At 43.2% G+C, this 26,632-nt stretch overlaps 2 protein-coding genes across 12 annotated transcripts in view; one reads left to right on the forward strand and one right to left on the reverse strand.

Moving 5' to 3' along the window:
• ITSN1 (intersectin 1) overlaps nucleotides 1-16,179 on the reverse strand; it is a 253,901-nt gene extending 237,722 nt beyond the window's left edge. For 5 of the 7 annotated variants that reach the window (XM_024993603.2, XM_024993592.2, XM_059890010.1 and 2 more), the window contains exon 1: nucleotides 15,962-16,179. The gene's annotated coding sequence lies outside the window, so the exon portion shown is untranslated. Of the gene's footprint in view, nucleotides 1-15,128; nucleotides 15,220-15,961 lie in introns of those variants that run through there. The other 2 variants (XM_024993595.2, XM_024993593.2) reach the window with 2 other exon arrangements.
• Nucleotides 16,180-16,571: 392 nt separating this feature from the next.
• Nucleotides 16,572-26,632, forward strand: part of CRYZL1 (crystallin zeta like 1) — a 34,206-nt gene continuing 24,145 nt past the window's right edge. For 3 of the 5 annotated variants that reach the window (XR_009496745.1, XM_010800894.4, XM_005201102.5), the window contains exons 1-2: nucleotides 17,038-17,098; nucleotides 25,766-25,837. Coding sequence is in view for 4 of the 5 variants with exons in the window: in XM_010800894.4 (XP_010799196.1) it covers nucleotides 25,772-25,837 (66 nt within the window). In the remaining variant the exon portion in view is untranslated. Of the gene's footprint in view, nucleotides 16,656-17,037; nucleotides 17,099-25,765; nucleotides 25,838-26,632 lie in introns of those variants that run through there. The other 2 variants (XM_059892234.1, NM_001035037.3) reach the window with 2 other exon arrangements.

The raw sequence follows: 26,632 nt of genomic DNA on the forward strand, positions 1-26,632 counted from the left end.
AAAATGGGCCAAAGAACTAAACAGACATTTCTCCAAAGAAGACATACAGATGGCTAACAAATACATGAAAAGATGCTCAACATCACTCATTATCAGAGAAATGCAAATCAAAACCACAATGAGGTACCATTTCACGCCAGTCAGAATGGCTGCTGTCCAAAAGTCTACAAGCTATAAATGCTGGAGAGGGTGTGGAGAAAAGGGAACCCTCTTACACTGTTGGTGGGAATGCAAACTAGTACAGCCACTATGGAGAAGAGTGTGGAGATTTCTTAAAAAACTGGAAATAGAACTGCCTTATGACCCAGCAATCCCACTGCTGGGCATACACACTGAGGAAACCAGAAGGGAAAGAGACACGTGTACCCCAATGTTCATCACAGCACTGTTTATAATAGCCAGGACATGGAAGCAACCTAGATGTCCATCAGCAGATGAATGGATAAGAAAGCTGTGGTGCATATACACAATGGAGTATTACTCAGCCGTTAAAAATACATTTGAATCAGTTCTAATGAGGTGGATGAAACTGGAGCCTATTATACAGAGTGAAGTAAGCCAGAAAGAAAAACACCAATACAGTATACTAACGCATATATATGGAATTTAGAAAGATGGTAACGATAACCCTGTATGCGAGACAGCAAAAGAAACACAGATGTATAGAACAGTCTTATGGACTCTGTGGGAGAGGGCAAGGGTGGGATGATTTGGGAGAATGGCACTGAAACATGTATAATATCATATGTGAAACGAATTGCCAGTCCAGGTTCGATGCATGATACAGGATGCTCAGGGCTGGTGCACAGGGATGACCCAGAGGGATGGTATGGGGAGGGAGGTGGGAGGGGGGTTCAGGATGGGGAACACATGTACACCCGTGGCAGATTCATGTTGATGTATGGCAAAACCAATACAATATTGTAAAGTAATTAGCCTCCAATTAAAATAAATAAAATTATATTTTAAAAAAAGAACAAAAAAATAATAAAAGGGTTCATTCCTAAAAAAAAAAGAAAGAAATAACATCCCTTTCCAGCTCCAGCTTTTTCCTAGTATACATGTTTCCCCGGCAGTTCCAGACAAATCATAAGTTAGAATGCCTCCAGATATGAGCCAAGAGAATGTAACCTACCTTCGGGCATGAAAAAAAATCTGTCATTATAGTAGTAGTCAAACTGATAAAATAATGCCCACAGTTCTAAACCAAAAGTGATCTAGCTATATTATAGATAAGCAGCACAAACTTCATTCTATCTAGAGCAATCACAGGACAGTAGTAAAATATATTTCATTTTAAAATGAATGAACAATACAAATTCTTGGGCAGCAGAGTGAGCATTTAAATTTAAAAAGTAAACTTTATTGAGAAGAAAGTTCATGCACACATTGGGTTGCTTTGATGTTTTTGTATTATAGTTTTACTAAAGACTATCATTCAAGGGGGAAGTTCCCCTGGAGGAGAGCCTGGCAACCCACTCCGGTATTCTTGTCTAGAGAATCCCGTAAACAGAGGTGCCTGGTGGGCTACAGTCTATAGTGTTACAAAGAGTCAGACAAGACTGAAGTAACTTAGCAGCACACCATTCAAAAGGGAAAAAAAAGAAAGTCACCATCAGCCCCTTTCTGTCTGATCGCTGCATATGATGAGTGTGTTGGGTATGCATTTAGCCTGCCCAGCGTTCTTTCTTCTTGTAGTTGATCCACTTTCTCTCCTGCTAATTCCAGGGGTCTAGCTACTGACTTTACTAGCTACTTTACTTTACAACTGGTACAAAAGGTGGACCCAAAACCCAGGACAGCCAATGAGTGTCTTGCATTCCCTTGGCCATGGTGACTGGTTGAGGCATGGGATCATGCCAGGACAATCAGAACCCTTGGACCTAACAGACAGATATGTAACTCAGTAATAGTTGTTGTTCAGTCGCTAAGTTGTGTCTGATTCTCTGCAACCCCATGGACTGCAGCTTGCCAGGCTTCCCTGTCCTTCAGTATTTCCTGGAGTTTGCTCAAACTCATGTCCATTGAGTCGATGAGGCCATCTAATCATCTCATTCCCTGTCGTCCCCTTCTCCTCTTCCGGCCCTCCATTGGTCCCAGCATCAGGGGGTCAATACATTTCCCTTTTTTACTGAAGGCAGTTTGGGCTTCTTCCACTTGCAAATGAAAAAATTCAGACAATACAATTATGAATAAGGAGAATTACAGCACTGAGTTTTCTTTCTTCTACTACAATTCTTTCTTACTCTTCCTACCATTCTTTCTTATATATATTTTACTTATTTATTTGGCTGTACTGGGTCTTAGCTGCGGCATGTGGGTTCTAGTTCCCTGACAAGGGATCAAACCCAGAACCTCTGTATTGGGAACGTGGAGTCTTAGGCCACTGGAACACCAGGGAAGTCTCTATCATTCCTTTTTTTCCCCCATCCCCATCCAACTTCTTCATTATAGCAGACTACTTAAACTTAGCACTGAGTACTTACGACACGACTGAAACAAAAAGCTAATTTGACAATAAGCCTAGCCCCAGGTAAATTCTTTACGATCTGAGCCACCAGGGAAGTGGTAGCTCAGACATTAAGAGTCTGCCTGTAATGCAGGAGACCTGGGTTCAATCGCTGGATCAGGAAGAGAAGGGAGAAGGGAATGGCTACCCACTCCAGTATTGTTGCCTGGAGAATGCCATGGACAAAGGAGCCTGGCAGGCTACAGTCCACGGGATTGCAAAGAATCAGACACAACTGAGGGACTAATACTACCACCCACCAGGTAAATTACACTGTGATTCAATTTCTTGATATTTAGATAGTAAAGTTAAGAGTCTTCTTTCAGTTTCTGGAAGAGTACATGCTTAAACAGATGCAGTATCATTTCTTTCATGAGGTCAAAATGTTATATGTATATGAAGGGAAATTACTCCACCAAAATTCTAGGACATTTTGAAATAAATTCAAAATCTCTTCCTTTTTGTTTTTCTTCACAAGAGATCTGAACTGACTTAAGAAAGGTCACCACATGTGCAAAATGGACTTTCTAATAAAATCGTAATTGTGTGAATTAGCTTAAATTTGTGCACTTCTGCTTCTCTTGCTATCCTTAATTTTTTAATTTAATTTTTATTTTATATTGGAATATAGCTGATTTACAATACTGTGCTAAGTGTCAAGTGTACAGTAAAGTGATTCGGTTATACATAAACATATACTCAATCTTCTTCAGATTATTTTCCCATATAGGTTATTCCAGAATACTGAGTAGAGTTCCCTGTGCTATACAGTAGGTCCTTGTTGATTCTCTATTTTATATATACTACTGCTAAGTCGCTTCAGTCATGTCCAACTCTACTCGACCCCACAGATGGCAACCCACCAGGCTCCCCCGTCCCTGGGATTCTCCAGGCAAGAACATTGGAGTGGGTTGCCATTTCCTTCTCCAACGCATGAAAGTGAAAAGTGAAAGGGAAGTTGCTCAGTCATGTCCGACTCTTCGCAACCCAATGGACTGCAGCCCACCAGGCTCCTCCGTCCATGGGATTTTCCAGGCAAGAGCACTGGAGTGGGGTGCCATCGCCTTCCCCTTTATATATACTAGTATATCCTTAATTTTTGATGTTGCTGTTATATGGAGAAAATAATAATAAATTCACAACGTCCTCAGATGATAGTCAAGAAATACAAGAGATAAGGTAGGATTATAGAAAGAATACAGGGCTGAAAATGAAGAGAAGGTTTAAACAACCCAACCTCAGCTGGCTTCAGCTAAAAGGTATATAGCAGGTGGGGTGGGGGGAGAGCTGTTAATCTTAAGAATACAGGACTTCACAGAACTTCACAGAACATGAAAACACCCAGCCCCAGAAAGGACTGGAGGAGGAGGTTTAAAGTAATCTCAGGTGGTATTCTCTCTTCCTGCTTCTATATACTTAATTTAATCTCTCCATCCATAAATTACCTTTCTCTGTCCCCAGACACAACAGCAGAACACAACAGCCTAGAACTCCCAAGTTTTTACGCTGGGCCCTGTGAATGCAGTGAGGTCGAACCCTCACTTGGGCCCAAAGTCAATTTCCAAGAAAAGGACACTGATTGGACTAGCTTGGGTCAGGACCGAACTAAACCTGATTAAATCCTCTGTGTATTCTGTGGGGAGGAAGAAGTATGCAGGGGAGTGGATGTCTAGATTTGAGGACAGTTAAGGGATCTATGTCGAGTTAGACACTCCAGAAGTTCCCACTACACAGTCCTAGCACTGTACCCTGGTTTTTTCATCATCACAGGAAAGGAACTGCTCACCAAAGTCCACTTGCGACTTTTTGTAGCAGAGTTTAATAGAACTCAAGAGAATTAATGGAATTTAAGAAATTAGAGGCTGACTAGCATCCACCACTGGTTTGTTTTTTTTGGGGGGGAGGGGGGCGGCGGGAGAAGGTTCATGTCAACAAGAAATAAAAGCCAAAAAATTATAAATTCTGGAAATAAGAATTATCTTTTATAAATATGACAGTCAATATGATAAACGCAAGAGAAATTAAAAAAAAAAAATCATGAGGTCTTAGAGAGCTGAGACCGCTGTCACGGTTCAAGGCTGGACAGCCACAGCACTGCCAGATACAGAGCACGTGCTCAAACAGTCCCACTGACCAAACCCAGAGCTTCTCAACCGTAGCTCTTTAACACGGGTTACAGATGTGCTCCAGGTACCAAGGCCCTCAGGTTCGGGGGATGACACCTGCCATGAGTACTATTTACTAGGACTAATGGGGTGCAAATATTATATAATATTACAAAAGTTGAGACACACTAAATAAATGACCAAAATACTACTGGAACTCAAGAGTTCTAGCAAGGTGGTGAGTTACCAAGTAAATCTGAGTAAGGTCAATAAACGTTTAATCAGTGTTCAACTCATTTTTGCTTTGCAGTCGCTAAGTCATGTCTGACTCTGCGACCCCATGTACTGTAGCCCACCAGGCTTCCTCTGTCCATAGGATTTCCCAGGCAAGAATACTGAAGTGTGTGGCCATTTCCTCCTGCAGGGGAGCTTCCTGACCCAGGGACTGAACTTGAGTCTCCTGCATTGTGGGCAGATTCTTTACCACTGAGCCACTGGAAGCCGCAGGGAAGCCCAGCAACTCAGTAACTGTACCAAAAAGAATGCAAATTAAAACAAACAAAACTGGCTAGGATTTTCTTTTTTTTTTGAGAAGGCTTTACCCAATGCTAGTAAGGAAACAGGAGATCAGTACACACTGCCAAGGCAGCATACCCTTAAGGCTTGGGAGTATACTCCAATATACTGAGAGAGTTGGAATAGAGATTGCTGGGAGAAATATCAATAACCTCAGATATGCAGATGACACCACACTTATGGCAGAAAGCAAAGAGTAACTAAAGAGCCTCTTGATGAAAGTGAAAGAGGAGAGTGAAAAAGTGGGCTTAAAACTTAACATTCAAAAAACGAAGATCATGGCATCCAGTCCCATCACTTCATGGCAAATAGATGGGGAAACAAGGGAAATAGTGACAGACTTTATTTTCTTGGGCTCCAAAATCACTACAGATGGTGACTGCAGCCATGAAATTAAAAGACGCTTACTCCTTGGAAGAAAAGCTATGACCAACCTAGACAGCATGTTAAAAAGCAGAGACATTACTTTGCCAACAAAGGTCCATCTAGTCAAAGCTATGGTTTTTCCAGCAGTCATGTATGGATGTAAGAGTTGGGCTATAAAGAAGGCTGAGTGCTGAAGAACTGAGCTTTTGAACTGTGGTGTTGGAGAAGATTCATGAGAGTCCCTTGGACTGCAAGGAGATCCAACCAGTCCATCCTAAAGGAAATCAGTCCTGAATATTCACTGGAAGGACTGATGTTGAAGCTGAAACTCCAATACTTTGGCCACCCGATGCAAAGAACTGACTCATGTGAAAAGACACTGATGCAGGGAAAGACTGAAGGTGGGAGGAGAAGGGGATGGCAGAGGATGAGATGGTTGGATGGCATCACCAACTCAATGGACATGAGTTTGAGCGAGCTCCAGGAGTTGGTGATGGACAGGGAGGCCTGGCGTGCTGCAGTCCGTGGGGTCGCAAAGAGTGGGACAGAACTGAACGACTGAAGTGAACTGATACTGAGAGAGAAACAGGCTACACAACTATACGTAGCTGAGGTTATAAGCTGGCAAGGCAACAAAGACTGAATGCAGCCGTCAGGTCTGCTCTGCCTGAATCCCAGTGGGTTATTAGTAGTTGTGTCTCACATAAAAATTGGGAGATTTCACATAAAATCTGTATTTCTAAATTTTCAACTTCTCTTAAAGACCTAGAAGGCGTGGAAGCACCAAGACACAACGGGCCGGGAATGTGTGGGCTGACCAACTCTGCGCTGTCCCATCTCCAGGTCCCAGAGTCCCAAACAGGCCTGCGAGTCACCCAGACCAAATGCACCTATGCTTCTAGGCGATCTGAGCAAAGCTGACCCTTCCCAGCGTATGGACAGGCATCATTTCTGGTCAGGGAGATTTGGAGTATGCTTTTTTACACCCTTACCTGTATTTTCCAAAGCTGTCTTCAATAAACATGTATCGTTTTGGTAATAAGAAAAAACGTGTTATTTTTTTAATCTCCCAAATCACAACTGCAATATCACTTCATCACTTCAGTTGTTGTAATGAGATCACAACAACTAAAGATAACAGATAATGACTATGGTTTAAAACTAATTGAACTAAGGGAGTAACATAAGGTTACAATTACCGCAGTATTTCCCTTCCTTTGATACTAATTAAAACACCAGATTGGACAGACAATATTAGCACTTAACAAACTGGATCTCCCTTCAAGTGCATAGCTTCTATAGACACTCAATTCATAAAACCCTATTCTAAGGATTCATTTCCATACATTAAGTTTCTTTCACCAAAAAATGCAAGCAGAAAAATCTCTCCTACCAGAAATCTGCAGCCATAACCTCAATTAAGTTAATGGTTAAAAAGTTAAATTCCCGATCTTTATTTTACACGATGTTAATCGATCCATAAGAATAGTGATTTTACGGGGTTCTCGTCCTCAGAGAACTTCAAAAAGTTTATACAAATCGCCATTCATCTCACCCCATCAAAGAGTAAATCACACTACCTTCACGGTGAAGAAAAAGTACAACTTTCAGGTAACCGACAGCAAGGGGTGGGGTGGGGGGGTCTGTTAGTTCAACATCTCCCTCTCAGTTTCGTCCAGGCCACTCCCACATAACATCCAGAGGGATCTAGTCAAACAAAAGGGTCTCCCCTGCTTAAAACTGACATCAGCATCCTGCCTCCTCTGACTCTGAGGAAAATCCAAGCCAGAGCCTGTCTGCTTTGTCCCAGGGCTCACCTGCCCTGGGGCCAGCACATGGCTGCTGAGTGTCCACCATGCCCTGGACCCTGCTCCCGGTTGTGAGGCCAAGCCTTCCTCTCTTGTGGAACCCACCCCTACTCAACCGCCCTACCAAGTTCTCCTCCTCAGTTCCTCTGATCATCTTTCTTTTTTCATTTCTTTTTTTCTGTTTTGAGACCGCTTACATTTGTTCATAATTTGATTTATGTATCTATTTTCAGCCATGCTTGGTCTTCGTGGCTGAGAGGGCCCTTCTGTAGCTGCAAAGAGCAGGGGCTGCCCTCCTGCTGCGGAGCACAGGCTCCAGCGCGTGGAGGCCTCAGCGGCCGCGGCTGCAGCACAGACACAGAACTGTTGCACACAGGCTCCGGTGCTCCATGGCCGGTGGGTCTTCCCAGATCAGAGACCGAACACGTGTATCCCGCGCTGACGGGAGGATTCTTCAGAATACCCAAACAGCAATTTTATTAACTATATCTCAAGGTATCTGAAAATAAGCAGTACTACCTATAACACACTTATTGTTATTGACTGGCTTTGTTTAACAATACTTTTTTGTAAGTGAAGAAGAGAGGAGGAGGGAATTTTAATCACTGAAGCCTGGTATACATACCAGGAATATACCACTAATTGTTTGGTCAACTTTTTACTAGCTTTACAGCTTTTATATGTCAGTGATCAAAATGGAATACTCTAATTCTGTAAGAATGGAGCAGTTGACTTTCAAATGATTCCAGAAACTGAAAGGCTACTTGCTTCTAAAATCTATTATCTTTACAGGAGAAATGAATTGATTTTTATAAAACAGTGGATGCACAACAAATACTCTTGTTATAGATAATGCACAGGAATGGGTACATGTGTGTGTTTATTCAATGGCTTATAATATATTACCCTTGTTACAGGGTTTCCCTGGTGGCTCAGTGGTAAAGAATGTGCCTGCAATGCGGGAGATGTGGGTTCAATCTCTGGGTCAGGAAGATCCCCTGGAGCGGGACTCGCAACCTACTCCAATATTCTTGCCTGGAGAATCCCATGGACAGAGGAGCCTGGCGGGCTGTAGTCCATGGGATCGAAAAAAGTCAGGCACAACTGAGCAATTAATGCTTTTACTTTCACCCTTGTTAGAATAAAGCAGGTCAGAAAATCTGCCTCAGAGAGAGGTGAGCAGGCCTCTACACAAGCACAATAAATGGCTCCAATGGCATCTTGTCCCCTAGCTTTTATCATAAGAGCCAGTGTTCTCCTTAACCAGGCCGGTGAAAACATGGCAGAAAAGCCAGTTGTCTTTGCCCATTTCCTGCAGTTGTATACACCAGTCACCAGAGGGACTTGCAGGCACAATGCAGGGATGAACACAACCATCCCTGAGAGAGAAACCAGTCAAAATGCTCCCCAAGCCACAGAGAAGCCAAAGCTGGCCCTCCTGCATGAAGGAGAGGATGTTTAATTTTAACCAAGAATAAAAAAAAAAAATTCTGACCAACTGCTGTGACCTTGTAATTTTCACATTCAAATTCAGGTGAGTCTGAAACTATCACATCCCTCGGTTCAGCTCCTGGCTCCACCACTGGATAAGGACTGAAGGGGCCTCAGGACCACTCCCACCCGGCCGGGTGGAGCCCTGGCCCACACAGCACTGAGAAGGGTTTTGGTAACCAGCCTACCACTGAACTGGGGCGGTCCTGCCTCGCTCAATAGCACAAACTCAGGCCAGAGAGCTGAAGCCAAAATGATTTCACCAACCCTCTCTCTGGGAGATAAGCTGGCAAGGTAAGCTGCCAATCATTAATCCTACTAGAAAAAAAGGTGAAGAGAGCGATGGCGAATTCAAACAGATTCAGTTCAGTCACTTAGTCGTGTCAGACTCTTTGCGACCCCATGGACTGCAGCAAACCAGGTTTCCCTGTCCATCACCCACTCCCGGAGTTTACTCAAACTCATGTCCATTGAACCTGTGATGCCATCCAACCATCTCATCCTCTGTTGTCCCCTTCTCCTCCCGCCTTCAATCTTTCCCAGCATCAGGGTCTTTTCCAGTGAGTCAGTTCTTCATGTCAGGTGGCCAACGTATCAAACAGATGAACTTAGTGGAAATTCACTTTGTTAGCAGCCTGCTGCTGCTAAGTCGCTTCAGTCGTGTCCGACTCTGTGCGACCCCATAGACAGCAGCCCACCGGGCTCCCCTGTCCCTGGGATTCTCCAGGCAAGAACACTGGAGTGGGTTGCCATTTCCTTCTCCAATGCATGAAAGTGAAAAGTGAAAGTGAAGTCGCTCAGTCGTGTCCGACTCCTAGCGATCCCAGGGACTACAGCCTATCAGGCTCCTCCATCCATGTGATTTTCCAGGCAAGAGTACTGGAGTGGGGTGCCATTGCCTTCTCCGTGTTAGCAGCCTAGTCATTAGCAAGAAAACATCAATGATCTTCTACCATCACACTTTAGAAGGGTTTAAAAAAAAAACAACAATCTCCCAGTGGATGGGTGACATCTCTACAGTAAGGCCTTGCATTCCTGAACTGAACTTCCACCAGACACTTCAATTCTCCAACAAGGCTGATGTGGAAATGTTTGTACAGGCTCCCGGCTGCATCCCTAAGCTCACTTCTGTCCCTAAGCCCACTTGTCTTGTGTTTCCAAGGCAGGTCCACATCAAGTAAACTGCCTTTTCCAACTGTGCTAGTCTCCTCTGTGACTCTGATCCTGTTTTTCATATGGGGGGTGTTAGGAAAACTACTACAGAATAAAGGGTAGCATACTGCTTTCAGAGGTGAATGCTAGACAGGATAGGAGGCTTATTTGTGAGCTAAGTTTTGAGACTAACCCCTTACTGAGAGGGCTTTGAATCTGTGTGCCAGCTACTTTATAAATGAATACATGCCAGGAAACTGCTAGGTTAGTCTCAAACAGAAATCAGGAATGCAAAAAGTCCCCCAACACCCGTACAACATTTGCAGACAAGAGGCAGTCCAGCGCTGTGGAGTTTGGGCTCTAGAGTAACTATTCTGCAGTCACTTGCTGGCTCCTGTGACTTAACAGAGGGTATTTTGGTTTTCAAGTCACATTCATCTAAAAAACGAGAATTTGTAAATATTAAGTGAGTTTATGCTTATAAAATGCTGTAAACGGACTTGATAAGCGTTAGGTGTTATTCTTACAGGTGTATGAATATCCAGCTTCCAGATCACATCACCAACATGGTCACAATAACAACCCATTCTTCTTTCTAAAGATAAAACAATTCCCTAGGTTGGTCACTTATTAAGTCAGTCCTCAAAAAAAAGGAAGGGGGAGGGACATGGCACTCTTATACAACATGCTGAGTGTAGACTGCTACAACCTTTCTAAATGACTAACTGAAAGGATGTATCAAAAACCCTTAAACCATAATATGTACTTTGATCTTACAATCACACCTCTAGAAATTTATCCTAAAGGAAAAAAAAATCTCAAAGATATATAGAGATGCATAGAGGACAGTTATTGCAGAGATAATGATAATAGCAGTGGGAGAAAAATAATATTTAATAAAAACAAATCAGCTGGGGACTTTCCCTGGTGGTCCAGAGGTAAAAAATCCACCTTCCAATTCAGAGGATGTGGGTTCAATCCCTGGTCAGGGAACCAAGATCCCACATGCCTTGGGCAACGGAGGCTGTATTAACAAGGAAGACCCGACACAGCCAAATAAATAAATAAATCATAGATCTGCAAAATGGAACATTATTCAGTCAACATTACAACTGACTACATAGAGAAGAAAAGATTCATAATGAGATGCTAAGAAGCACAGGTTAGGAAACAACCAAATGTATACCAGGATCCCATATTTGCTACCCTAAGTTATATATACTGACAAACAGCATAGAGAAAAAACAGTTTGGATAGAAATGTATTCAGGTAGTGGACCTCCAAGTATTTTATGGTTTTTTACTCTTTACTTTCCTGTATTTCAATTGTTCTACCACAAACATGCAATTTTAAAATACAAGGGATCATCTAACTGATTAACAGATTCTTTCTGAAATAGTACTATTAAGCTGAGAGGGATGACAGGCTTATCTTTATTTAGAAAAAAATCTGCATAGAACCTGATGTTTTATTAGTTACTTTTAATGTTTAGTTATTACTGTAATTTTAAAATTACACATATTCAGTGCCAGGAAATTAGCAAGAGACTTCTTTTTAAGCAATGGATTCTACTTACTACAATAAAGTACATTAGTACAAAAACTGAACAGACTAGAGTTTCATACATTTTTATATATCTCAATATTTTATCATCATAACTAACATATATTAAATGAATGTGTCTCAAGAACTTAAGTGAGAACTTAGAAGTATTAAATTTTTTAAACTACTGTATTTGAATTTAATTTTTAAAATTTTGGCCGTGCTGGGTCTTCCATGCTGCTTTCTTTAGTTGCGTCAGGGGGCGCAACCAGGGCGTCCCTGGTGGCTTCGATGGTAAAGGGTTAGGGTTAAAGCACAGCACAGCACTGCACAACTAGAGTTGTGGTGCGTGGGCTTCTCATTTTGCCAGGCTTCTCTTCTTTCGGAGCACAGGCTCTAGGGCATGTGGGGTAGCCGCTGCGTCACACTGGGCTTAGCTGTGCCATGCGTGGCATGTGGAATCTTCCCGGACCAGGGATCGAACCCATGTCCACTGCACTGACAGGTAGATTCTTAACCACTGGACCACCACGGAAGTCCTAGAAGTATTACATTTTACTACAACAATTCCCATTTTCAGCTGAGAAAACTGAGGCACTGAGAGGTTGCTGCTACTGCTGCTAAGTCGCTTCAGTTGTGTCCGACTCTGTGCGACCCCATAGACGGCAGCCCACCAGGCTCCCCCGTCCCTGGGATTCTCCAGGCAAGAACACTGGAGTGGGTTGCCATTTCCTTCTCCAGTGCATGAAAGTGAAAAGTGAAAGGGAAGTTGCTCAGTCGTATCCGACTCTTAGCGACCATGGACTGCAGCCTACCAGGCTCCTCCATCCATGGGATTTTCCAGGCAAGAGTACTGGAGTGGGGTGCCATTGCCTTCTCCGACTGAGGTTAGGTGACTAGATCAAAGTCACAGACCGTGCTGTGTGGTGCTTGGCCGCTCAGTCATGTTTGACTCTTCACAACCCCATGGACTGTCGCCCTTCAGGCTCCTCTGTCCATGGGGATTCTCTAGGCAAGAAGACTGGAGTGGGTCTCCATGCCCTCCTCCAGGGGATCTTCCCGACCCACGGATCAAACCCAGGTCTCCTGAATTGCAGGCAGATTCTTTACCATCTGAGCCACCAGGGAAGCCCAAGAACATTGGAGTGGGATCTTCCTCACCCAGGAACCCAACTGGAGTCTCCTGCATTGCACGCAGATTCTTTACCAGCTGAGCTGGTAAAGTCAGAATATGTATGGTCAAACCCAATATCCTCTAGAGGTTGCACTCTTAACTATCCATACCCTCAACTACACAGCAGAAGCTGTTATTTATGGGGCCTATGCTGGGCTCTGACAGAAAGGAGTGAAGGTCATATATTAGGAGTATGAAAAATAAAATTGGAAAATTACTAATTTTCTTTATTTTGGGAAAAAACAATTTTTTATTGCATTATGTTGGACTTATCATAGGCTATAAAATGGCATTTTGATGTACTGATACCAAATAATTTACCATTATGCTGTGACTTAAATTTACATTTTGAGTCTAAGCAAACATTTTGCTAGGAGCCTTCTTTTCAGCTTATCATCTTGAGTTATGCTTGGGAAAGGTTCTCTCCTTTCAGAGCCAACCAAACTTACAGAAATGACTGGGGTGTGGTACTTATGACCAGTTTATAAAGTGACTATGAAATGATAAGATGAACTTTACAAGTAAAAGTTTAAAGGTGTGGCCTCACTGTGACGTAATTCACCCAAATATTTCATAGAGTTCCTCCAGGCACTACTTTAGGAGGTACAGTGATCTCTGCCCTTCTGAGATGTATTATTACAGGTGCCTTACATATCTGAAGGTCATGGTGTTTTATTAGATGTCCAAGGTATGAAAGTTATTCTGTCACTTTAAAAACATGCCATCCTCTTCAGGACATGGTCTGGGGCCACTCAGTGAGAAGCAACCACAATGCCAGTGGTTCTCCAATGCTACTGTGTAAGAAAACTTCCTGCAGAGCTTGTTGGAAATCAGATTCCAGGAGTCTGTATTTTTACCAAGAACTTCAGGTTATGTTGATGTAAGTGATCTGAGGTCTAGACGTTGAGAAACCTGCCAGTAAGTGGAACTATTCAGAAGAGAAAGATCATTCACAAGAGAAGAGCCCTACGGCAGTGGAATGTGAACTGAGTAATATAAACCCAACCGACCTGTAATTAATTCCCTATAATTCACAAATCCACATTAAAGCTGAGTAAGAGTAGAGGGATTTAATGGCACCTCCTCCTTAACCCCCTTTATGGAGATTTGAGTTTGCCTCAATCTAGTTATTTGGAGAAAACATGAATTTAAGCAGAGTTTTATTTCCGATAATAGAGGGATAAGCATTAAGAAAAAGGAAATTGCTAGTCAATTGCAAAAAAAAAAAAAAAAAAAGCTAAGAGAGACAAACATTTCAGGGAACTAACTTGCTACCACTCATTTTATGCCCTATTTCACAATGCTTAGTATCTGAACAATCCACAGAGTTCCAAAGTACATCAAAAATGTGTTCATTTCCTCTCTTACTCAGGCAGAATAATAACAGACTTTTGTGAAGGTACCATGTGCCTCAAAAATTTCAATAGATACATTCTTAAATAAAGAAATAGCCTTCAAAAACAATTCTATCAGAAATTCACCCTACTGGAGCTTACTTATAGAAGTCTTAAATAGCTTTTGGACTATCACTAAATTAGTGTCCTTCATTTCTGAATTTGGATTACCTAAAGTTTTTGAGTTCTTTACAACTGTCCTACAGAAAGAACTCAATATTGAAAAATGTTTTTCTTCTTTTGTTATAAGCAAACAATCATAAAAATAACATAAATGTTTCAGGTGAACTATTAAAAATTTAGAAACAAAACAGAGTATTTTGTTCTCCATAATAAGTAAAAATCATAACTTTAGGAGGGGTACTAAAGCTTCTGCACCTTAAGTCATGTTAAAAATAAAGGTATCCCAACAAATATATTCCTATTTCAGACAGTAAGAGTAGCACTACATAAACCAGCCGGGCTGCTGGCTCCATGGTCCCATTTCCTACCCTCAGATCCTGTCCACTACATAAACTCTGAGCCTGGTCTTCATCCTTTCAAAGGGATTAGTAAAAACTGCCTCCCCGATGACAGAATTGAGATTTTCCAGATGCATTTTTGGCACGGTACTTCTTATTATTATCTATACTTTTTATTGCGCTTGTTTTTATTATTTGGACGTCCCGACCACGTAAACATTAAGAGCAGGATGCCAGCAGATTAAGCACAAAGAAACGCAACTATTCGGAGTCGCATCTATTTAAATTTTCAGGCTGGTGCTGCCTCCAGAATAGCACCGAGGATGGCAAAGTTCTAAAGGAAACTTTCATATTCAGAGGCTATCAAAAAATCTCCAGAAGCGTCAACTCAACACAGACGCCCCTAATGGTTTTTTTCAAAAGCAAAGCCTTTAGTCTGAATCACAACAAAAGATGCCCATAGGAAATGTAATCTACGAAGGTGCTTCCTAATCCAAAAGGCAAACAAGAAGTAAGAGGGAAAGGCGCAACCCCATTCCTCGTCGGTTACCTTTTCCTGGGGATTCTGATTGCATTTTCCTCGGTCAAGCCAGACAGAGCCTGGTAACTGTGGCTTCGGTCCACACTAAAACCGTGTCAGTGCGTAAAGAAGGGGAAAGGGAAGCGGCCGACACCGGGGACGCGCTCCCCCCTTGAAAGGATGAGCCGCTTTCTGTGAAATACCACCGGAGTCAAGTCAGTACCAGCAGGAGGACGCGGGGCCAAAACGGCATTGACTGCCCTTCACTGACAGGGTAGTTTTTTTCTTTCTTTTTTTTTTTTTTTTTTTTTGCGGGCGGAGGAGACAGAAGAAGGGATGAGCCGGGGAGGAGAGGCCGGGCATTCCGGATCCCCGGCAGCCTGGCGGGGAGGCGAGGCTCGGCCGGCCCGCCCCACTCGGGCGACCGCGGGCAGCGAGGTCAGCCCTGCAAGGGACCCCACCGCCCCGCGTGCCCCTGGAGAAAGGACGGGACCTCCCCCCAGCTCGGCCGGCCACGGCGACCGATGCCCATTCAACCCCCCGAAGCCCGTCCCGCGGCCGCCGCCCACCCCCCAGCCTCTGTCCGCCGCGGAGCCCCGGCCTCCCGGCGCGTGCCAGCCGGCCGCCACCACCACCACCCACCCAGCCACCCCCGGCGGCCAGGGAGGATGGGAAGGACGAGGCACAGGGGCGCCTCCTGGGTGCGCGACTCAGGGTGAAGGGCGCCGGGAGGGACTCGCACACCGGCCCCGGGGTCGGGGAGAGGGGGGTGGACGGGCGTCCCGGGCGGCCATCGCGCCCACCCTCGCCCCGGCCGCCTGCCCGGTGCAAAGCAGGCCGAGGCGGTCCAGCCCTCTCCTCACCTCATCTCCAGGCGGGTCCACGCTGCCGCCTCAGGGGGACAAAAAAAAAATCAGTGCAGCTCAGTCGCCGCGGGAAGGGGACGCAGGAGCCGCAGCCCCGCACACCATCCCCGCCCGCCTCTCGGGGCGTCCCTGAGTCCGCCCGGGATTCTCCCTCGCGAGCCGCCGTACTACCGAGCAACCAAGCTGCGCGCCCTCCCGTCTCCACCTCAGCTCTCGGCCTCCCTTCGCTCCCCTCCCTCAGTCCCTCGCTCCCGCCTATCTCCTCATCTCCCCCGGGACCTGCCTCCCCCGCGCCCTCTCCTCCCCTCCGTCTCCGCCCACGGTGGGTAGGTGGGGACAATGAAAAAACAACCAATCGGAAGAAAGGACTCACACCTCCTCCCGCCCCCTCATCTAGCCCCGCCCACCACGGGGGAAACGCAACTGAAAAAAAAAAAAACTGGAAGAGGAGGGAGTGATAGCCGGATCGACAAATCAGCAAGCTCAGAGGGGGCGGGACCTAGTCGCCCCAACCCCCCCCCCCCGCCGCCCCGCCCCCTTTCCCGAAGCGGGCGTCTGGTGTAGGGTTTCCCGACGTGCCTAGAGGCGTCTGGTGTGGGGCTTCGGGACGTTTTGTTCCATGGTCTCGGTGCCATTAGGCTGTTGCTGTGCGAGGCGAGGCACAAGTTAGGACGCCTTCAACTAACTAACGGCAGGTGTCATAGGAGAGAACAATGTGGAGGCACAGGGAGGGCGGGGCACAGTCCCAGGAAGGTGATGGGGATATGGTTGGAATGAGGAAGGGTGTGGTCTTGAACATATTTACATAAAGCTGAACCCCTCGGCCTCTAGGACTTCGCGCATTGATTGGTAGCCCCAGGTGCGTCGCCTTGGAGCATGCCGGGAGATGTAGTTCCGCGTTCGGTTGCTATGGCGGTCTTCTCGCATTAATTGGTAGCCCCAGGCGCGTCGCCTTAGAGCATGCCGGGAGATGTAGTTCCGCGTTCGGTTGCTATGGCGGTCTCTAGAGTCCGAGACTGACGAGCGGCCTGGCCAATGGGAACAGCCTCTGGCGCTTAGGGGGTGGGCCCTCTGCTGAGGGGCGAGAAGGTGGCGGAGGTGAAGCTGCAGGCCGTTAGTGCCGCTCCGAGCCAGGTGAGCACCGGGAGACGCGCTACGTGTCTTGGGAAACCGGCCTTTGGGCGGAAGCTCGGGAGACGCCCCGCGGGACCGTCCAGCCCTGGGGCGCAGGGTGGTTTCCGTTGCACCCCAACCTTCTTAACACCTCTCGGGCTCAGGCCTAGCTGGCTTAGCTGAGGCCGCTGAGGGGAGGGAGATACTTGATTTGCCTATTTCCTGGTTTTTACTGGTTTTGATGGTGGATGTTATTTCAGTTTGCATCTTCCTCCACTTTCATGGAAGCAAAAGTCTCGAAGTTCCCTTCCACCGAGACTCCCAGTTTGGATTTTACCCACTCCCGCGTCTTTTTGTTTCTATACTTTTGAGTTTCTTTTTCTTTCTGGCTTACTACTTCTATACTACTGCTTTCTCCTCCGTCACTTTTTTTTCCCCCGTTGAACAATTACGTAAAGCAGGGGCATTCGGTTTTATGTAACTCTAGGTCCAGATTTGCCCTCCAGATTTAAGCTAAACGGAGGAATACTCTGGAGCAACGCGTGAAAATCACCTCAGAACCGTTTTGAAGTGCAGACTATGATGCTGTGGGTGTGGGCGGGCCCTGAGAATCTCCATTTCTGACAAGCTCTCGGGTGCTGCTAGTCCAGGTTATGGGCAGCAAGGTTTGCACATTTAATGGGAGCCACTTTTTTTAAATAAAGAGAAATATGTGAAATTAATGCTAGAGTTTTATTTAACCCAGTATATCTAAAATAGTATCATATCAGCACACAATCAAATGTTTAAAAATCAAGATTTTGTACATTCTCTCATTTTCTTCACATTCGAAGAAACCTGATAGACATCTTTTGCTAACAGTACATCTCAGTTCTGACTAGGCATAGTTCAAGGGCTACTGGATGATACAACCCACTGCAGAAATTAAAAGGTGTTAAATCTTAGGTTGCCCGTGACAAAACCCCTTACTGCTCTGTGAGATGGACTTTGGAAGTACTTTACCAGGTCTCAACTCAATTTACAGAAATAATAGCACGAATATCCAGCATTCATTTAACACTTCCTTTGTGCCAGGTATTGTACTGAGTGCTTTGCATGTATTATTTAAGCCTTTCTGTTACTATCCCTGTTTTACAGGTGTTGAATTTAAGGCCCAGATAGTTGAAAGTATTTAGTGTATGTGGCGGAGAAGGCAATGGCACCCTACTCCAGTACTCTTGCCTGGAAAATCCCATGGACGGAGGAGCCTGGAAGGCTGCAGTCCATGGGGTTGCTAAGAGTTGGGCATGACAGAGCGACTTCACTTTCACTTTTCACTTTCATGCATTGGAGAAGGAAATGGCAACCCACTCCAGTGTTCTTGCATGGAGAATCCCAGGGACAGGGAAGCCTGGTGGGCTGCCATCTATGGGGTCGCACAGAGTCGGACACGACTGAAGCGACTTAGCAACAGCAGCAGTGTATGTGGGTCGTACACTGAATAAGTAGAAAAGCCAGGATTCAGAAGTAGGGTCACTTAGGACTTCTAAATCCTATCCATCAATCACCGCAGTGTATAATTATTACATTTTGTCACTAATTTCAATTCATTGATGCCTCTGCTCTAGTTTATGGCTAATCCTGAGACATTCAGATTTCAAACAGAGGGGGTTCACCATACAAGGCAAAGTTCCTTCAGTTGTAGTGACCTATTTTGGCAGTCTTACAACTCTCTGTGCTGTCCATTCAATATCAAAGTTCTAAATTGAAGAAGAGCGTTCCAAACCTCAAGGAGATATATAGGCCTTTAAATCAGTACTATATGCTGGACAGTAGTGTGTCTTGGTTCATCTGTATACCTCTTTGAAAGAAGGCTTGGGAATTCTTAAAATGTTTCACCTTGCAGTCACAATGTTTTGGGGTTTGTTTTTGGTGAAATCTTTCATTCATTGATAAAAGTGAATCTTTTCTTGCTCATGCGAACTTCACATGGAATAGTTCAAATACATCTTTATTTAGTATTTTTGCAAAATGATTTTCTTCTTGTACATTGTAAAGATGACATCTCGTTAAATTATCTTCCCTTGATGGTGAATTTATTAGTAAATATTTAATCAAAAGTACAGTTCCTACTTTGCATCTGAAGTAATGATTAAAGAGCCTATAGTGATTTAGAGAATTAAATAAATGTTGGCAGACTGCAGTAAGATTGGTCTGTGGAGAAGAGGATCCCTTGCATCGGTTGGCAAGGAGGGAGAGTGTAGTAACAGTAGGGAGGGCCCTCAGTTTACCTTCCTCATCCTGTGCCTTGTCCCAGTGCCACATGACTAAGCCAGCGGGGAAGGGAGACTGGCATTCATGGCACCATGGGTTCCACTGTTCCCCAGGAGTACAGTATGGAAAAATGGAATGCCAACTCAGAAATATAAATGAAAGTTATGTTTCCGTCGTTCTGAACTTACTGTATTAAATGGCCCTACATCGAATACAAACTGGAGCAGTGACTTCTAATCTACGAATTAATGACCATCCCGCTTTCCCAAAGCAGTACCCACCCCCCAGCAGTACTGGCAAGGGGGTCCACTAGTAAGAATTCTTAAGTGAAAAGGTATTTTGTAAATCAGCAAATAACAAAAGTTAAGCTCTCTTGGAGGGAGGAGAATTAATCAAAAATTCTTTTGAGATTCAGAAGAGGTCATTGTTGGAAGCCACTTGTTGCATGGATAGGCAACAGTTTGACATAGCTAATTACATGCCTCTTGTCTTGCTTCCACATAAAGCCTTTATTAAAAAATTATTTTCCTTTCCTAATTCTTCACCTATCTTTAGATCTCAGCTTATGTGAGATGTCAAGAGGATGCCACACTTGTATACAAATTCAATCAAGTATGTCTTGATAATGTCCATATAAATCTAGACTCTCATAATCAGAAGACTGATATGGTCATCTCATCCCCATGCCCCTCAACTGATGCTTGAATCTCCTTTATGATGCTGCTGTAAATGTGTATCCAGCCTCTAGTTTGGAGAAGGCAATGGCACCCCACTCCAGTACTTTTGCCTAGAAGATCCCATGGACGGAGGAGCCTGGTAGGCTGCAGTCCATGGGGTCGCTAGAGTCGGACACGACTGAGCGACTTCACTTTCACTTTTCACTTTCATGCATTGGAGAAGGAAATGGCAACCCACTCCAGTGTTCTTGCCTGGAGAATCCCAGGGACAGGGAAGCCTGGTGGGCTGCCGTCTATGGGATCGCAGAGTCGGACACGACTGAAGTGACTTAGCAGCAGCAGCAGCCTCTAGTTTAAATCCATCTAGTAATAGACCATGTCACTTCAAGCATCTGCCTAAGTTTTGTATACCTAAAATGTGAAAGTGAAAAGTTCTTATGATATGTGCTACTAGCTAGAAATGATTTCCAGAGTTTAGCTAGGTGTGAGCCACCATCACAGCGTCTCCCATGCCCATCTTGTAACAGGCACAGGAGAGCAGTACAGTGTATAACGCCAGTGTATTCATTGTTTATGTGTCCTTGGAATTTATAGATTTCTGGAGACTGTCTCCAGCACAATGTAGAGATGTCCCTTCCTCTTTAGGAAGCAGAGCTGACCTGTCCAGATAGGACTACCAGTCTCCTCTACAGCCTGCAAAGTATGTGGTATTTGAACCAGACCTCCAGCTAGTTTCTGTTTTGTTGACCGTAATAGGTTTTAAGGGTACATGGTTTAACATTCTTCTTTACCTGATATGTGGATATGTGTGAAAAGTCCCACAGGTGGTAAGAACATGGTTAAAACTTAAGCACCTCTTCAGTATAACTGAAGATTTACTCAGCCTGGCAAGATGATGAGCATAATAGGGCCACATTTCAGAGCTGACTTCATCTGTTGTTGTTTTTTTTTAAAGTAGCCCAGCTGCTTGACAGTTTGTCTGCTTTCCTTAAAGTAAAATGAGGGTGGGTGAAGCATAATACTTCACTGTATTATGAAGTTTGTGTTGGGAATAATGAAAATTTGAACACATAAGAAGAGTCTGGACTTTGAAGTTGTCCACAGGTGTGTTGTCCACAAGGAGAGAAAGAAGCCGTGCAGCGGCCTGTGGCGGTAGCCCAGGCCTCAGGCATCACAATTTTGGCCTGTCATTGTGCTAACATCTAAGATGAGCACTTAAGCCAGGAGATTAAAAAGGAAAAGGAAGCCTAGAGGAGGGAATTATGGGAGATTCTAAGATACCCTCGATGGCTGAAGTTGGCACAACAAAATCTCGTTTGGGGGCGGGAAAAGTAAGTCTGGTTTTATGACTGTTGAATTTGAGGTTGAGCTGATACTCAGAACACTTTTGGTCTGAAGGTATAGATAAGGATTGATCTATAGAGGTTTTACTTACAATCATTAATAGATGAGCTCCTTGGGGGAGCAAGTATAGCAGGGGAAGAGCAAGTGAGGCTCGTGTTGTTATAACTAAGAGGAAACCATTTGAAATGTCTTCCCATTGATTTTTTTTTTTAGAAATCCTTTAAAAGATTAGTACTTTCATTAACTACTTTCTTGGTATTATTTATGGTAAGTGTTTAATTTATGCAAAGTCTTTATTCTGCTTTTATACCAAAAATTATTTGTTTTTGTTTCTCCAGATTTATAATAGGTTTAATATGTTGATATTATAAAAACTTAAAGTATTAGAAACGTAATCTTCAATTTGTGGACTTACGTGAGATATATTTAAAATTGGACGTAACTGAAGAATTATCAATAACCTCAGATATGCAGATGACACCACCCTTATGGCAGAAAGTGAAGAGGAACTAAAGAGCCTCTTGATGAAAGTGCAAGAGGAGAGTGAAAAAGTTGGCTTAAAGCTCAACATTCAGAAAACTAAGATCATGGCATCTGGTCCCATCACTTCGTGGCAAATAGATGGGGAAACAGTGTCAGACTTTATTTTTGGGGGCTCCAAAATCACTGCAGATGGTGACTGTAGCCATGAAATTAAAAAACGCTTATTCCTTGGAAGGCAAGTTATGCCCAACATAGATAGCATATTGAAAAGCAGAGACATTACTTTGCCAACAAAGGTCCGTCTAGTCAAGGCTATGGTTTTTCCAGTGGTCATGTATGGATGTGAGAGTTGGACTGTGAAGAAAGCTGAGTGCCGAAGAATTGATGCTTTTGAACTGTGGTTTGGAGAAGACTCTTGAGAGTCCCTTGGACTGTAAGGAGGTCCAACCAGTCCGTCCTAAAGGAGATCAGTCCTAGGTGTTCTTTGGAAGGACTAATGCTGAAGCTGAAACTCTAGTACTTTGGCCACCTCATGCGAAGAGTTGACTCATTGGAAAAGACCCTGATGTTGGGAGGGATTGGGGGCAGGAGGAGAAGGGGATGACAGAGGATGAGATGGCTGGATGGCATCACCAACTTGATGGACGTGAGTTTGAGTGAACTCCGGGAGTTGGTGATGGACAGGGAGGCCTGGCGTGCTGCGATTCATGGGGTCGCAAAGAGTCAGAGACAACTGAGCGACTGAACTGAACTGATAGTAGAATATATAATTTTGAGGTTAATGACATTCATTTTTGGAAATAGCATGATAAATAGTATATATTTAATTTTTATTTTTATTTTACGAAGTGTTCAGTTATTGTATTTCCTGTGTGCCAATGTCTTTATGTTCAATAAAAATTTTATTAAATAATGGATTAAGTGTTCCATTTAATCTGGACCACTCCCTAAGAAATTAAGTGGGTTTTGAATACCATTTGTTGTACCATTTCTCTGTGGTGAGAACTCAGTTTTCCTTTTTGGGCTTGCAAAATAAATATTTCCTTAATTTTCTTCTGGTCACTTTTATAAAAATACTTCTTTTTCTTCACTTTGTAATTTTGAGAGGTGGTTTTTGTTCCCACCTGGTTCCTTATTGAATCAACAACTAAACATTACTTTTTTCTACCAGCCAGGCTGATTATAACCTAATTTGGAGGAACTATTTAGATGATCTGACCAAAAATATGGGCATTATTATGTATATAATAGTCACCTTAAGGGACACCATGGGTACATACAAACAGCTTCCAGGGTCTTTGAAGTTGGGGTGCATACAGTATGAGACTCCTGTGACTGCTGATCTGAGAGAGATGCTATTTGTTTTCAGATGCAGTGGGCAGAGAAGACAGTGGCTTCCAGAGTCACAAAGGGAGATGTTTTGAAATCAAGGTGTTGATGTGTAATTATTTCATTTCTCAAAAAGACAATTCTAGTGGCTCCAGATTGAGTGAAGCAGAGTTTTATTTATTCAGTAATAATGGGATATTGATTCTTCAAAGCTGGGAGAACCCACTAGTTGAATGAATAAAGCAAGGTTTTGTCAGTATGTAATGAAATCTAAAAGCATGGAACAGATGGAGTAGACTGCGTGTCACTGGGAGGTGATTTCAGAGAGGGAGTAGGACTTGAGCTTTGTTTACTTTGCAGAATCCGTAGAGTAAGTACAGCACAGTCTCAGAGAGCAAGCAGGGCCTGGAGCCTGGAGACAGCGGCGGCCATATGGTATGAAGTTAACTTGGCTTCCCAGGTGGCACAGCAGTAAAGAATCTGCCTGCCGATGCAGGAGACGCAGACCCTGAGTCGGGAAGGTCCCCTGGAGAAGGAAGTGGCAACCCACTCCCGTACTCTTGCCTAGAGGATCCCATGGACAGAGGAGCCTGGCAGACTACAGTCATGGGGTCACAAAGAGACACGACTGAGCACACACGCACACATAATGCCTAGATCAGACGGGATGTGTTGGAAGAATGAAGGAGTAAGGTAAACTAGGGACAGTGGTATGCATCTTAGATGGCTTGACAGCTAGGAAGAAGTTAGATTTCTGTCATCGGTAATACATAGCTGCTGTTCTATGCTTAGGTTCTTCCCCTCTCCCTTACAACCCTGACAAACTTACTGATGTGTGTACACACACACACACACACACACACACAGATCTTCCTTAACCAGAAGCCTAGAGACATGTAAATTCTCTTCGTGTCTAGAATGTGTACTCGTTTCTGTTAGTTCCAGCATTTGATTACCACCTACTGGAAAGCAGCAACCATTGCTGAACTGCTTAGTAAAAACCCTCTATAAAGATCCTTTAGACCCGTTACGATTCAGCTTGCAGAGCCAGCTTCATAAGAACAGTACCTCTGCAGTCACACTGGACTCACAGTCAGAAGGCACTCATGCTTGGTTTGATGCTTGGCTGTTACCATCTTGAAATTTTAGTTTCTGAACAAGGTTCCCCACATTTTCATTTTGCAGTGAACTCTGCAAGTTATGTAGCTAGTTCTGTCAACAAGCACTTACTAATTATGAATCCTGAACTAAAGGAGATAGGGTTCTAGTTTTACATCTAATGTTAGCAGCTCAATAGAAACCATTAAGTATAATGGTAAAGGTAAATGACTTTGGAGTTGGTAGCATCTGATTTGTCTCAGCTCTGGCCCGGCTGGAGCCATGAGACCCTAGGAATGTGCCTCTGTAAGTCTCAGTTTCGTCGTTCATAAATTCAATAATACTGTAGTACTTTCATCAAAAAATATGTATAAGAATGTTCTTAGCAGGATAATTTGTAAACGTGTTAAACTGGAAACCATCAGATGTCTATCTTCAGTGCAGTGGACATTTAGTAATTCATACAGTGGAATACTATGTAACTGAATGAAATAAATACAACTGCAGGCAATAGCATGAGTGAAACTCATAATACTGAGAGAAAGAAGGAGCATAATTCATATAAAGTCAAAAACAGACAAAGCTAATCTCCACTTGAATATCAGGATATTGAGTATCCTTAGAAGGGGGATAGTGACTAGAAGGGAAGCCAAGGACCTTCTGGAGTTCTAGTGACATGTTTCCTGCTATGGCATGGCCATGTTCACTTTGTAAAGTTCACCAAGCTATATACTTAGGATCTGTGAACTTTTCTCTGATTTTATATGGTACCTCTATAAAATTTACATTACAAAAGTCTTGTCATACAATTACTATGGAATTAAAGAAACAGTTGTGGAATCCTTAGAGATGCTTCAGGATGTCCACAGAATACAGGTTTAATTGAAGGCAGGAGGAGAAGGGGATGACAGAGGATGAGATGGTTGGATGGTATCACCAACTCGATGGGCATGAGTCTGAGCAAACTCAGGGAGATGGTAAAAGACAGGGAAGCCTGGCGTGCTGCAGTCCATGGGGTTGCAAAGAGTTGGACACGACTGAGCAACTGAGCACCAACAAATGTCTTGTAAATGGATACAGAGGAATTAGGGACACAATTTCAATGACTGTCTTGATTATCCACTTTTTCCTTTCCAGTGGACTTTTTTAAGACTTTGAAAGCCCTTTAAATGACACTTTTGGTTATTAAAATTGAGCCCTCTGGCCTGCACAGTTTTTTTTTTTTTTAGGTACATCTCATAATTTTTGTTGAATAGTGAGATGAACTTAAGTCTTGGTGTGAAAGGCTGAATTATAAGCCCATTCTCAAATGCGTACCTGAGGTTATTGCATATTCTCTTGTTTGATTGCTTTCAAGAACTATTACCTAAATTCATTTGAAGACTGCAGTTAAACTGTCATTTTATCCTTTAGAACTATTTTTCATTTTATGCTTTCACTTCATCTGGCATATGTTTTGTTGGTTAGTATATTTCATGTATATTTTTTCTTTTATCATTTTTAGGTGACTATGAAAGGCTTGTATTTTCAACAAAGTTCTACAAATGAAGAAATAACATTTGTGTTCCAAGAAAGGGTAAGAAAAATGATTTAATCTTTAGATGGAACAAGATAGTGTATTTTACAAATGTCACAGACCTAGTTTTAAATACCCCGTTACAAATTATTTTTGAGTGGCACCCTATAAATTAATTTTATGTGAAAACAGTGGTCGATATGGTATAACTATATTTTTAAAAGAGTTGCTGCAAAAGAGTTTTTAGTTCCTCAGTGTGGTAGTATAAAAGATAATAAGAAACTAAACAACTTGAGTAGTCTTATGTATTGCAAAATTAACCCAATTTATTCTGAATACCACAATAAAACGAGTTTTTAGATTGCAGCCATATTTCAGAAAATACTTTCATATTGTGAAATTAAAGAGGTGGAAAAACATTGTTTTTCACACTAACTTCTAAGCATTGCAAAGTTACTTCATGAACTAAGCTTTAAAGGTTTCCAGTTTTTTTTTTACTACTTTAAGGATAGAGAGTAGAATTTTTATCTATTAATGATTGTTTGAAAGGTTTGTGGCAGGCCAAAGACATTCCACTATTAGTTTAGGGACAAAAACTAAATGCGTATGTATTTCATATTGTATGTGTGTTTCATAGTAGTAATAAGAATCTCTGGATAACGAATACAATTCAGTTTTTCTTTTTCATCTTTCAACAACTCCAAAATCACTTAGATTAGGAGTCTAATCAGTTTAGTTTCTACCATTGGGTCAAGAGGTTTGATTGGCTCTCGGAAATAATTATCACCAGGTTCACACAATCATGAGTATAAAATTATCGATACTGCTGAATATCTTCACATAATTACCAAATAT

This window comes from Bos taurus, chromosome 1 (assembly GCF_002263795.3).
Source record: "Bos taurus isolate L1 Dominette 01449 registration number 42190680 breed Hereford chromosome 1, ARS-UCD2.0, whole genome shotgun sequence".
In the NCBI taxonomy this organism is placed as follows: domain Eukaryota; kingdom Metazoa; phylum Chordata; class Mammalia; order Artiodactyla; family Bovidae; genus Bos; species Bos taurus.